The 13,935-nt window shown below is 41.8% G+C and overlaps 2 protein-coding genes across 4 annotated transcripts; both read right to left on the bottom strand.

Moving 5' to 3' along the window:
- Nucleotides 1-237: 237 nt before the first annotated feature.
- On the bottom strand, nt 238-5,006 carry LOC121403713 (extended synaptotagmin-1-like). Its single transcript, XM_041591516.1, has 15 exons — nt 4,911-5,006; nt 4,142-4,183; nt 3,539-3,673; nt 3,376-3,449; nt 3,220-3,289; nt 3,047-3,136; nt 2,857-2,912; nt 2,642-2,687; nt 1,975-2,160; nt 1,319-1,401; nt 1,165-1,213; nt 977-1,066; nt 784-888; nt 602-673; nt 238-327 (listed from the first exon to the last, which is right to left on the bottom strand). The coding sequence occupies exons 1-15, from the start codon at nt 5,004-5,006 to the stop codon at nt 238-240; spliced, it is 1,284 nt and encodes a 427-aa protein (XP_041447450.1).
- On the bottom strand, nt 2,996-13,257 carry LOC121393403 (extended synaptotagmin-1-like). Of its 3 annotated transcripts, XM_041561852.1 has the most exons (19): nt 12,519-13,257; nt 11,746-11,787; nt 10,998-11,132; nt 10,835-10,908; nt 10,679-10,748; nt 10,506-10,595; nt 10,316-10,371; nt 10,026-10,146; nt 9,431-9,592; nt 8,772-8,854; nt 8,618-8,666; nt 8,430-8,519; nt 8,237-8,341; nt 8,055-8,126; nt 7,694-7,780; nt 7,412-7,558; nt 4,142-7,231; nt 3,220-3,673; nt 3,062-3,136 (listed from the first exon to the last, which is right to left on the bottom strand). In XM_041561852.1, exons 1-17 carry the CDS (start codon nt 12,735-12,737, stop codon nt 7,196-7,198), a joined length of 1,638 nt encoding a protein of 545 aa, XP_041417786.1. In that variant the 5' UTR covers nt 12,738-13,257; the 3' UTR covers nt 3,062-3,136; nt 3,220-3,673; nt 4,142-7,195. The 3 variants fall into 3 exon arrangements, with proteins under 3 accessions (XP_041417785.1, XP_041417786.1, XP_041417787.1); XM_041561851.1 differs by having other exon boundaries at nt 2,996-3,673; XM_041561853.1 differs by lacking the exons at nt 3,062-3,136; nt 3,220-3,673 and having other exon boundaries at nt 4,142-4,183; nt 4,911-7,231.
- Between the last annotated feature and the right edge of the window lie 678 nt (nt 13,258-13,935).

Below are 13,935 nucleotides of genomic sequence, written 5' to 3'. Positions count from 1 at the left end.
GGACTCAAGAGGGAACCAGCCCCTCAAGTCATATCCTTTGGCCCATGAGTGTATAGGAAACAGAAGAGTCCCAGAACCAATGTTGCGCTGTTTACCTAGAACACGACTGTGACCCAAGCACAAATAGTGAGCACTAAGGAAAAGACAGAGAAACCCCAACAAGGCCCAGGTTAAGCCCCAATCTAGATCTGCAGGCAGGAGTAAAGGATTTCCAATAAGGAAGGACATTTACATACTTTAATTCTTTTGCATTCTCTCGCCGCGTGGGTCCTTTATGAGGAATTGTAACCTCTCCTTCCACTCTGGCTCTCCGGAATTTATTTGGGCCTGGAAAAAGAACAATTAGAGATATTCTAAATGAGAACTGGTTCTGTCTGCTAATTATTATTGGTGATTTAATGCTTTAATCAGTGTTATTGTTTAATCAGGTATTGCCCATTGCCAATCAGCTAACAACAGTATGTCACTGCTTTACTGTCTATGGTGCACTAAGTGATCATTCCAAATAAATGCCCCTACCCCTCACCCCATTATTTATGTGAAAACAAACAAACTTGAGACCAAACCCTTGTGTGGTTGGACACTGTTATGTGCGACTTACCCCCGTCCTCTTGACTGTATCTGTCACTGACACTTCCACGGTGGCCAGTGGGTTTAATTTGCATTTCTTCGGCTGTTAGAGAAGAACAGATGTGATTAATAAGGTGAATAATACAGGAGAGATTCATATAAGAAGATTTACACTATTATGTGCCCAAGAGAGAGGCATCACTTGTGACTCACCCGTATCACTGGCAGACCCCTGGCTTTTTGGATGACGGTGTAAAGGGCAACTGATGACAACTCCTCACTCTTAGGGGGCCGCGGCCTTTTGTTCAGATTTAACACCTGGAAACCAAACAAAGTAGATGGATTAAAGGGCAAAAGAGCCCAACCTTTCCCCATGCAGTCAGATAAGAAGGAACAGAGACTTTACCTTCTCCAGCTTGTCACGGTCTGAAAAGAGTTTGAGAGTTTCCACCTTGATATGGAGCTCCCCAGACTTCACATTGTCCAACCGGATCCACTGCAGGGGGAGAGAAGCACAAGTTCCATCAGATACATGGGAAATCACTGAATGATTATTACACTATATCAGCATGGGAGGCGGCTGCATTCACTTACCTTATCAATGAATTTCTTCTTTAGCACATGTGGAACTGCAATTTTACAGCTGGACATTGGGGAAGAGAAAAGGAAAATCAGTATATGTATTAAAAGATGAAATAAAGATAAAATAAATGGAAGCCCAGACCCTGATACAAAGAGAAATACTCACCTGCCCAGTGAATCATCTCTCTGAACATTTTTGTCCAGAACCTCAAATTCAATCTCCTGCCCTGGTAAATCTGAAAATAATATCTGGGGATAAACATACAATGAGGTGACATTAGATACGGGAATATCTGCTGCATGTGGCACACGTCTATTCACACCTATAAAATACACAAATAAACTGGGACCACTTTAATCAAGGGTCGAAATTTCAATTCTTCTACTTCGAATTCATAAAGACCAACCGAAATTAAGTCAAAGGTTTTTTTTTGGCCTAATTAGGTCTGTTTTTATACGAATAGGTCTGTATTCGGGGAATTCAAATCGTACGATCAAATTCAGATCAAAGTTTTCCCCCAAAAAAACTTTCATTTTTCAAAGTCCACAAATTGACTCCAAATAGGTTTAAGGAGGTCCCTCATAGGCTAAAACAGTAATTCGGGCAGGTTTTAGATGGCAAAAGGTTGAAGTCACATGATAAATTTAGATATTCGAATTTTCCAATTTTTTTCAAATTGAATTTGGCGATTCCCTAGTCGAAGTACACATAAAAAGCTCGAAATTGAAATTTTTTGAATTCAAAAATTCACCTCAACCTTTGATAAATCTTCCCCTAAATGTGGGTTTATGTGGATGTAAATCCTGGGGGGGATGCGGTACCTCAAATGTCTGGTTCCACTGCGGGTTGAGGTTCTTAGATATGACCCTGGTTTTCCCAACTGTGCCTCCTCCGCGCACAACTACAAAAGGGTCTGATTTCTTGGAGAAGAAGTCGTTTGCAACGAGATTTCTTGCTTCTAATACATGAATCCGAAGTGCGTTCTGCAAGTAAAACAAAATGTCAGACTATAAACTCAGTGGGAACAGTCACTTCCCATAGACTTTGAATGACACTCTCCCCCCACATCTCTGTACACAGGGTCGGACTGGCCCGGTGGGACACTGGGAAAAAACCTGGTGGGTCCCAGCCCTCATGGGCCCCTGCTGGACCAGACCCCCTCTCCCGATCTCCTGGGCAAAAAAAAATTTGTGGCGCGTTCTCGCTGCTCTTTTTGTGCTTGCATGTGGCACAGCTCCTTTTGTGCATGTGTGTGGAGCAGCTCCTTTTGCACATCTATGGTGCAGCTCCTTTTGCGCATGTGCGGCGTAGTGGTAGGGGTCCGGAGGGGGCCCTGGACAGTCCGACCAGTCTGTACAGGGAAACAGAGGGGGACAGGAGCCCACAGTCGTGAAAGAGAAATACTGGTTCTTACCCAGGGATCCGCGAAGGGCAGATTTTTCATGTCAAAGTTGGCTGCCAGGGGCTGAGTGAAAAATTGGGCGCAACCATGAAGTTGGCAATTTGGTCCACAATCATTCTTTCTGTCATGGTGCTGCAGGAGGCAGAGAGAGAAGGGCATTAATAAGTGAATCATTGTACAATGGGAGGGAAATATAAGAGGAGGGATAAAGGACAATGATTTTGGGATTAAAGACTAAAGTGTGGGAAAGGACGGGCAGAGAATCACTAGTATATAAATATATATAAATCTAGTCACTTACTGAAGACCGGGAATATTAAGCAGGTTGGTGAGTCCTGTCCACTGTAGATGTAACACCTGCAAAAAAAAAGGAAGATCGATGGTGTAAGGGTTAATAAGAAAATAGAATATCTCGGAGATACTAATTGTATTTATAGAGAAATATATATATTTATAGCTGCACAAAGCAACTCCTTATAATACGGACTCACCGGCCGCCGAGGGAAGTAAATGTTCACGGCTTCAGTAAAGGGCACGTCTGGTATCAGCGGAGCCAGAATTATTCGTAATGTTCCCTCCAGCTGTCAGAGGAGAAATGACATTGATTATATGTTCAAGGGCAACACATGGGCACATGTAGAAGGTCAGTATGAGGGTCACTTACCTTCACAGACTTCACTCCGGCCATGATAGTCTTAGATATTCCAACATTAACCATCACCGCTGCGTTGAGACTGTAAATGAGGAGCAAACGGTCAGTGAGTGGGAAGGAAGATTAAAGAGAGGCTTATACACAGGTTGGGAAGGAGACAATATTGACCTGATTTTGAGATCCAGGAGAATCTGCTTCTTCTCTGGATCAGACTGAACTCTCATGTGAGTCACCTGTGGAGCCTGTGGAACAGTCACACAATGGGTTACAATGGGTCTGATGGGAAATCACTGAGCAACATGAGAGACAATTAAATACACGGGACACTTACCTTATTGCCAAAATCAATATCAAAGAAGTGAAAATTGGTTAAATATTTAAATCGGGATCTGATCAGCGGCTGAATTCTCCATCTTAGAAATTTCTCCAGATATTTTGTTATGTACGGCCACGAATTGTTCACTAACTGCCCGGAATGAAAAGAACAGAAGTGGCTCACGTTAGTGTAAGGCAAGAATTCAGCAGCTCACTCCTACTCACACTCACTAACACACTCACTCACTGACACACTCACACTGACACACACTCACTGACACACACACACACTGACACACACACACACTGACACACACACATACCCACGCACACACACAGACACACTGATACTCAATGACACTCACACTGACACAAAGACACTGACATATACACAGACACACATCACACACTCACTGACACACAGAGACACACACGGACACACACACTCACGCTGACACACACTCACTGACACACACCACTGACACACACACTGACAGACATACACACTGACACACAGACTCACTGACACACAGACACACACTCACTGATACACACACTCACTGACACACACACAGACACACATGTAGATCCAGTTAAAGAGTGCCGGTATATCACTTACCACTTGCAGGTACCGGAGTCTCTCAAACTCTCGGTCAGTGACCTGCAAACGAGAGGCACAAGCAAATTAGGTTTCTAATAAAATAATGTAAAGAATCACATGTGACCCTCATTTCTAAATAAAGTGATGAATTAAAGGGAAACTCCACCTAAAACAGTTTTTGCATCATTAGAGAAAATGTCGTTCTGAGGAAGATCCCAATTTACAGTCACTAAAAATCTTCATTAGGTTCAAAGTTTCATGTAAAAGTCTGTTTGTCCCTTTCTGATCTCTGGCTCTCACTTGGGGGTACCGAACATTTGGCTCAACAAGTGCTAAACCACTTTACTTCTCCTTTAACACATTGCAACATTATATTTGTAAAGAAGAACGTTCATAAACAGTTGAGTTTTTGTAAAGTGAGAGGAGGAGGGAGAAGTAACCAAGTCTATGGCATTTTACTGGATACAACCAGGGCTGGCCTGATGAGCTCACAATTCCCAGTTAATATATATATATATACACACACATGTACATGACAAGGCCCAGTATATTTGCTATTTATACTCTCTACCAAAGGAACTTTATCAACATTTGGCCTCTCTAAAACCCAACTGACCAGAAATCTCAACCCAACGGCCACACAATATGTCCGCTCTTAAATCAAAGCTTTTGGGACGGCAGCTTCTCAAATGATAAATTGAATAAATGAGAATCTGCAGTTGTAAAATGGAATGAATTTCCATTGCTAATGCCTGTATTGTGTTATCAGTAATGGGGTGAGACTTACCTTGTGTGGGACCTTTGCCTGTTCCTTGGCTTTGTCCTGACACTTTATTGCTGATGGCTCAGTACTCGGCTTCCAGCATCTGTACAAGATCCACATCACTATTCCTATAATTATATAAAAAAAGCTGACGTCCAAAACTCCCGCAGAGAAGCCTAATAATAGGGTAATGATCCATTTTGTATATGAAAAATTATTTAAAAATATATTTTGATCGGTCATTTTTCAAAAAATTGAGTCAAAAGAACAAGGAATAAAGAGCAAGCTCCTTCCTCCTCGAACTCCTAACTCAGAATGACTGCAAACACCTGACAGCTGTTAAAGCCTGTTTTCATCATTATGACCTCACAATGGTGTTGCCATGGTTACAGAGTCAGCAGATCAAATTACCCATTGTTAGGTCATCCCAAGCGATGATGTCATAATGGATGCAGTTCTCACAGGGAGACAATGCAAAACAAACTGATGACATCATAATGCCTCCTGCAAACTCAAACTGATGACATCATAATGCCTCCTGGAAACTCAATAGCAGCATATATTATCTGTAATATGATTTTGCCCTGATCTGAGGAATTTTTTTTTTTTTTTTTTAAATCTCAAAAATGCAAATAAAATAAATTCAGCAACTAAAACCTGGTGAATGTCTATATAAGTCAATGAACGTTTATTTTCAATATTCCCACTATTTTATAGTTCAAACATTTGAGATTTTTTTTTTAAATGAACGTAATAATGAAAGTTACACAGAATATATGAATATAGTTGCACAAGGGGTGACATTACTCAGGTCCCATCACAATGACAATACTGACTCATTTCAGTTGCCGTGGAAACAATCTCCACGAACAACTTCTTTCTGTCTTGCGCCGGCTGTAATGAAAAGTCGCCTGCGGCATGGCACACGCATCGCTTTGTATTCCGAAGTCGCCTGAAGTCGCCCCTACCCTTAACCTTCCAGTGATTTGCGTGAACAGGACTGTGAGATGCCAAGCAAATCGCAATCTCTTTCTAATACTGAGCCAGGGACTCGTCCAATTGTCATTTGCATTTAAGATTAGGTTTGTATTTTGATCCAGACAGGTGGTAACCCCAATTCTTTTCTCGTGTTGCTATGCTCTGTGTGCCCGGATACAGCTGCCTCTGCATTTGATATTTATCCAAAGGTTTTCTAATAATTTTATACATAAGAGCCCCATATAGCCAATATTCACTGTTACCTACACTCACGCCAACACCGACTGTGCAGCACTTGGGAAAAGTTCTAGAGTTTTTTTAATTGGGGCCCCATTCTACTTTAATGGCCCGTAGGGTTACACCACCATTAGTCTCAGCAATCACCAAGCATGGGGGGGGGGATGTTTGTAGGGCAGGGGGTTTAGTGGCAAAACACTTTAGGGAGGGGAGCTCAGCAACAAATTCTACATTTTTTACTTGCCTCTAATTCTCTCTGGTCGGAAAGCTCACATATATCAGCTCTTAGTGTTAAAGTTAAAAGCAGACCGACTGCAAAATTACTTTTTCGGGGGGTTTCGTGCTGAACCGAAAGTCAGGTGACTATGAACAGAATTTTGTTCTATTCCTTGTGTTTTGGTTTGATCAGCATCACAGGCCACAATATGGCATTGGGACACAAAGAAAGCCGCCAGTTAGATATTCCTGCCCCAGCTACAGGGGTAAAGAGCCAATCATTAGCTCTATCAGCCACACGTGTGTAGGTAGGTGGCTCCCAGACTGGGCAACTTAAAGAATATAGACCCATCTTAGACCCAAGACACATGGAGTAAAATGTGTAGGTTTCCCCTTTTAAGTGATTCCCGTGTGTCACTGCCTATGGCCTTAAAGGGAAAGTTCACCATTAAACATGATTTTAGAAGGTTGTACATTGACTTATTCTAAGTAGCTGTGTATTTTTTATGCTTTCAAATAATTAACCTTCCTACTCTGCCTCTTTATGCCCAGTCACTAATAAAGCTCACTCATTTTATAATTTTATTTTTTTTATTGCTTATATTTATAGTCAATGCCTCTACTTTTTAATTCTTGGGTGGCAAAAAGGTAGCTAAGAGTCTTCGGACCCTCCTTTGCCACAGGGCTAAGGAAGGTCCCTTTATCCTGATCCAGAAGGTCCATCAGGGCAAGGATCTTCAGAGCCTCCTTTGCCTCAAGCTGAAAGCTTCATCTTTGTGCTAAATCCTCCTCCTCCTCCTTCTCCTCCTCCTCCTCCTCTTCATCCTCCTCAGTTCCTCCTTGGTCCAGGATTTGGGTTCTGGAAGTTCTTTCTGGTTCTATCGCTTCACATGAAAAATGCGAGGGGCAAGAATCTGAGGGAAGAAACAATCAGCAATGGATTAAGAAAACTTGTGGCAGAGACAAATGCCATTCTCTTATGTGCTATAATGTAATCTTATTCTACATCTCATCCTCCCCTTTTAGACAACTTACTATTATAACAGTGTCCCTTTAAGGGTAGAACCTTATTGTAAATAGCATGTGTCACTTACCATCAGCTGCAGCTTCAGCCAAATCTCGCTGTTATTTACTGGGGACTCAAGAGGGAACCAGCCCTCCATGGTCATATCCTTGGCAGCCATGAGTGTTGATAGGGAAACAGAGATGTGTCCCAGAACCTTGTTGCGCTGATTTAGAACCTGTGAAAAGAACACGTATAAGTGACCCAGTAAGGAAGGAGACAGAGAAACACAAAACCAGCACACAAGGTGCAAAGCCCCAATCTAGATCTGCAGGAGTAAAGGATCCAATAAGGGAAGGACATTTATACTCACATTTAGTTGCATTCTCTCGCCGCGTGGGTCCTTTATGAGGAATTGTAACCTCTCCTTCCACTCTGGCTCTCCGGAATTTATTTGGGCCTGGAAAAAGAACAATTAGAGATATTCTAAATGAGAACTGGTTCTGTCTGCTAATTATTATTGGTGATTTAATGCTTTAATCAGTGTTATTGTTTAATCAGGTATTGCCCATTGCCAATCAGCTAACAACAGTATGTCACTGCTTTACTGTCTATGGTGCACTAAGTGATCATTCCAAATAAATGCCCCTACCCCTCACCCCATTATTTATGTGAAAACAAACAAACTTGAGACCAAACCCTTGTGTGGTTGGACACTGTTATGTGCGACTTACCCCCGTCCTCTTGACTGTATCTGTCACTGACACTTCCACGGTGGCCAGTGGGTTTAATTTGCATTTCTTCGGCTGTTAGAGAAGAACAGATGTGATTAATAAGGTGAATAATACAGGAGAGATTCATATAAGAAGATTTACACTATTATGTGCCCAAGAGAGAGGCATCACTTGTGACTCACCCGTATCACTGGCAGACCCCTGGCTTTTTGGATGACGGTGTAAAGGGCAACTGATGACAACTCCTCACTCTTAGGGGGCCGCGGCCTTTTGTTCAGATTTAACACCTGGAAACCAAACAAAGTAGATGGATTAAAGGGCAAAAGAGCCCAACCTTTCCCCATGCAGTCAGATAAGAAGGAACAGAGACTTTACCTTCTCCAGCTTGTCACGGTCTGAAAAGAGTTTGAGAGTTTCCACCTTGATATGGAGCTCCCCAGACTTCACATTGTCCAACCGGATCCACTGCAGGGGGAGAGAAGCACAAGTTCCATCAGATACATGGGAAATCACTGAATGATTATTACACTATATCAGCATGGGAGGCGGCTGCATTCACTTACCTTATCAATGAATTTCTTCTTTAGCACATGTGGAACTGCAATTTTACAGCTGGACATTGGGGAAGAGAAAAGGAAAATCAGTATATGTATTAAAAGATGAAATAAAGATAAAATAAATGGAAGCCCAGACCCTGATACAAAGAGAAATACTCACCTGCCCAGTGAATCATCTCTCTGAACATTTTTGTCCAGAACCTCAAATTCAATCTCCTGCCCTGGTAAATCTGAAAATAATATCTGGGGATAAAACATACAATGAGGTGACATTAGATACGGGAATATCTGCTGCATGTGGCACACGTCTATTCACACCTATAAAATACACAAAATAAACTGGGACCACTTTAATCAAGGGTCGAAATTTCAATTCTTCTACTTCGAATTCATAAAGACCAACCGAAATTAAGTCAAAGGTTTTTTTTTGGCCTAATTAGGTCTGTTTTTATACGAATAGGTCTGTATTCGGGGAATTCAAATCGTACGATCAAATTCAGATCAAAGTTTTCCCCCAAAAAAACTTTCATTTTTCAAAGTCCACAAATTGACTCCAAATAGGTTTAAGGAGGTCCCTCATAGGCTAAAACAGTAATTCGGCAGGTTTTAGATGGCAAAAGGTTGAAGTCACATGATAAATTTAGATATTCGAATTTTCCAATTTTTTTCAAATTGAATTTGGGCGATTCCCTAGTCGAAGTACACATAAAAAAGCTCGAAATTGAAATTTTTTGAATTCAAAAATTCACCTCAACCTTTGATAAATCTTCCCCTAAATGTGGGTTTATGTGGATGTAAATCCTGGGGGGGATGCGGTACCTCAAATGTCTGGTTCCACTGCGGGTTGAGGTTCTTAGATATGACCCTGGTTTTCCCAACTGTGCCTCCTCCGCGCACAACTACAAAAGGGTCTGATTTCTTGGAGAAGAAGTCGTTTGCAACGAGATTTCTTGCTTCTAATACATGAATCCGAAGTGCGTTCTGCAAGTAAAACAAAATGTCAGACTATAAACTCAGTGGGAACAGTCACTTCCCATAGACTTTGAATGACACTCTCCCCCCACATCTCTGTACACAGGGTCGGACTGGCCCGGTGGGACACTGGGAAAAAACCTGGTGGGTCCCAGCCCTCATGGGCCCCTGCTGGACCAGACCCCCTCTCCCGATCTCCTGGGCAAAAAAAAAATTTGTGGCGCGTTCTCGCTGCTCTTTTTTGTGCTTGCATGTGGCACAGCTCCTTTTGTGCATGTGTGTGGAGCAGCTCCTTTTGCACATCTATGGTGCAGCTCCTTTTGCGCATGTGCGGCGTAGTGGTAGGGGTCCGGAGGGGGCCCTGGACAGTCCGACCAGTCTGTACAGGGAAACAGAGGGGGACAGGAGCCCACAGTCGTGAAAGAGAAATACTGGTTCTTACCCAGGGATCCGCGAAGGGCAGATTTTTCATGTCAAAGTTGGCTGCCAGGGGCTGAGTGAAAAATTTGGGCGCAACCATGAAGTTGGCAATTTGGTCCACAATCATTCTTTCTGTCATGGTGCTGCAGGAGGCAGAGAGAGAAGGGCATTAATAAGTGAATCATTGTACAATGGGAGGGAAATATAAGAGGAGGGATAAAGGACAATGATTTTGGGATTAAAGACTAAAGTGTGGGAAAGGACGGGCAGAGAATCACTAGTATATAAATATATATAAATCTAGTCACTTACTGAAGACCGGGAATATTAAGCAGGTTGGTGAGTCCTGTCCACTGTAGATGTAACACCTGCAAAAAAAAAGGAAGATCGATGGTGTAAGGGTTAATAAGAAAATAGAATATCTCGGAGATACTAATTGTATTTATAGAGAAATATATATATTTATAGCTGCACAAAGCAACTCCTTATAATACGGACTCACCGGCCGCCGAGGGAAGTAAATGTTCACGGCTTCAGTAAAGGGCACGTCTGGTATCAGCGGAGCCAGAATTATTCGTAATGTTCCCTCCAGCTGTCAGAGGAGAAATGACATTGATTATATGTTCAAGGGCAACACATGGGCACATGTAGAAGGTCAGTATGAGGGTCACTTACCTTCACAGACTTCACTCCGGCCATGATAGTCTTAGATATTCCAACATTAACCATCACCGCTGCGTTGAGACTGTAAATGAGGAGCAAACGGTCAGTGAGTGGGAAGGAAGATTAAAGAGAGGCTTATACACAGGTTGGGAAGGAGACAATATTGACCTGATTTTGAGATCCAGGAGAATCTGCTTCTTCTCTGGATCAGACTGAACTCTCATGTGAGTCACCTGTGGAGCCTGTGGAACAGTCACACAATGGGTTACAATGGGTCTGATGGGAAATCACTGAGCAACATGAGAGACAATTAAATACACGGGACACTTACCTTATTGCCAAAATCAATATCAAAGAAGTGAAAATTGGTTAAATATTTAAATCGGGATCTGATCAGCGGCTGAATTCTCCATCTTAGAAATTTCTCCAGATATTTTGTTATGTACGGCCACGAATTGTTCACTAACTGGATGAAAAGAACAGAAGTGGCTCATGTTAGTGTAAGGCAAGAATTCAGCAGCTCACTCCTACTCACACTCACTGACACACTCACTGACACACACACACACACTGACACACACTCACTGACACACACACACACATACCCACACAGACACACTGATTCTCAATGACACTCACACTGACACACAGACACTGACATATACACAGACACACATCACACACTCACTGACACACAGAGACACACACACGGACACACATCACTGACACACACACATACACAGACACACACTCACTGACAGACACACACGCTGACACACACACTCACTGACACACAGACACACACTCACTGACACAAACACTGAGATACACAGACATACTCACTGACACACACTGACACACATGCTGACACACACTGACAGACACACACGCTGACACACACACTCACTGACACACAGACACACACAGACTCACACACACTGACACACTCACTGACACACACACACAGACACTGACATACACAGACACACACGCTGACACACACACACTGACACACACACACACACACACACACAGACACACATGTAGATCCAGTTAAAGAGTGCCGGTATATCACTTACCACTTGCAGGTACCGGAGTCTCTCAAACTCTCGGTCAGTGACCTGCAAACGAGAGGCACAAGCAAATTAGGTTTCTAATAAAATAATGTAAAGAATCACATGTGACCCTCATTTATGAGTAAAGTGATGAATTAAAGGGAAACTCCATCTAAAATAGTTTTTGCATCATTAGAGAAAATGTCGTTCTGAGGAAGATCCCAATTTACAGCCACTAAAAATCTTCATTGGGTTCAAAGTTTCATGTAAAAGTCTGTTTGTCCCTTTCTGATCTCTGGCTCTCACTTGGGGGTACCGAACATTTGGCTCAACAAGTGCTAAACCACTTTACTTCTCCTTTAACACATTGCAACATTATATTTGTAAAGAAGAACATTCATAAACAGTTGAGTTTTTGTAAAGTGAGAGAGGAGGAGGGAGAAGTAACCAAGTCTATGGCATTTTACTGGATACAACCAGGGCTGGCCTGATGAGCTCACAATTCCCAGTTAATATATATATATATATACACACACATGTACATGACAAGGCCCTGTATATTTGCTATTTATACTCTCTACCAAAGGAACTTTATCAACATTTGGCTTCTCTAAAACCCAACTGACCAGAAATCTCAACCCAACGGCCACACAATATGTCTGCTCTTAAATCAAAGCTTTTGGGACGGCAGCTTCTCAAATGATAAATTGAATAAATGAGAATCTGCAGTTGTAAAATGGAATGAATTTCCATTGCTAATGCCTGTATTGTGTTATCAGTAATGGGGTGAGACTTACCTTGTGTGGGACCTTTGCCTGTTCCTTGGCTTTGTCCTGACACTTTATTGCTGATGGCTCAGTACTTGGCTTCCAGCATCTGTACAAGATCCACATCACTATTCCCATAATTATATAAAAAAAGCTGACGTCCAAAACTCCAGCAGAGAAGCCTAATAATAGGGTAATGATCCATTTCGTGTATGAAAAATGATTTAAAAATATATTTTGATCGGACATTTTAAAAAAATTGAGTTAAAAGAACAAGGAATAAAGAGCAAGCTCCTTCCTCCTCGAACTCCTAACTCAGAATGACTGCAAACACCTGACAGCTGTTAAAGCCTGTTTTCATCATTATTACCTCACAATGGTGTTGCCATGGTTACAGAGTCAGTAGATCAAATTACCCATTGTTATGTCATCCCAAGCGATGATGTCATAATGGATGCTGTTTTCACAGGGAGACAATGCAAAACAAACTGATGACATCATAATGCCTCCTGCAAACTCAATAGCAGCATATATTATCTGTAATATGATTTTGTCCTGATCTGAGGAATTTTTCTTTTTTTTTTTTTTAAATCTCAAAAATGCAAATAAAATAAATTCAGCAACTAAAACCTGGTGAATGTCTATATAAGTCAATGAACGTTTATTTTCAATATTCCCACTATTTTATAGTTCAAACACTTGAGATTTTTTTTTTTGTAAATGAACGTAATAATGAAAGTTACACAGAATATATGAATATAGTTGCACAAGAGGTTGACATTACTCAGGTCCCATCACAATGACAATACCGACTCATTTCAGGACAATTTGGTTGCCGTGGCAACAATACATCTCATTATGGCTCCTGTTTCTGGACACATTCCGGGAATGATGCATTAACCCTTTGCCCTGTTGCCTTGGAGACCATTACAGTAACAAAGTACAATTCTGTTCTCTGCAAACTGTGACACCCAAATAGTTTAATAAGACATTCTGGCAAATGAAATAACTGTAACATGGGACTTGGTGGAGGAATTATCAGTTGCTCATTCAGAGCCATAATGTTACTAATATACTAAGCACAATTCAGCAGTAACAGTCCCTAAGTTTATAACTGTACATTTTTGGCAGTTGAGGTCCTTTAACGGATAAGTAAACCTTTAGATAAGAGTCCTGCAGCGGGTCCCTTAGATTTCCAAAGTCACCCGAATTTGCCTCACGAGGAAACTTTGGGTGATTTCGGAAATCGAAACGACGCGAGTGCATAGGCGCTGGCGTTTTCTCATTACAGCAGATCGGGAGATTATCCCCGCAGAAGAGGTGATTAGTCACCAGGCGACTAAATCTCCCCAAATCTTCCCGTGTGTTAGCTCCCTTAAAATAAGTGAATGTAAAATTGATGAGGGTTCTATTCTAAGCACTTCTGTAATTTACATTCATTATTTGT

This window comes from Xenopus laevis, chromosome 4S (assembly GCF_017654675.1).
Source record: "Xenopus laevis strain J_2021 chromosome 4S, Xenopus_laevis_v10.1, whole genome shotgun sequence".
NCBI lineage: Eukaryota > Metazoa > Chordata > Amphibia > Anura > Pipidae > Xenopus > Xenopus laevis.
Note: the sequence above shows the minus strand (reverse complement) of the source record. Positions and strands in the feature narration are given on the sequence as shown.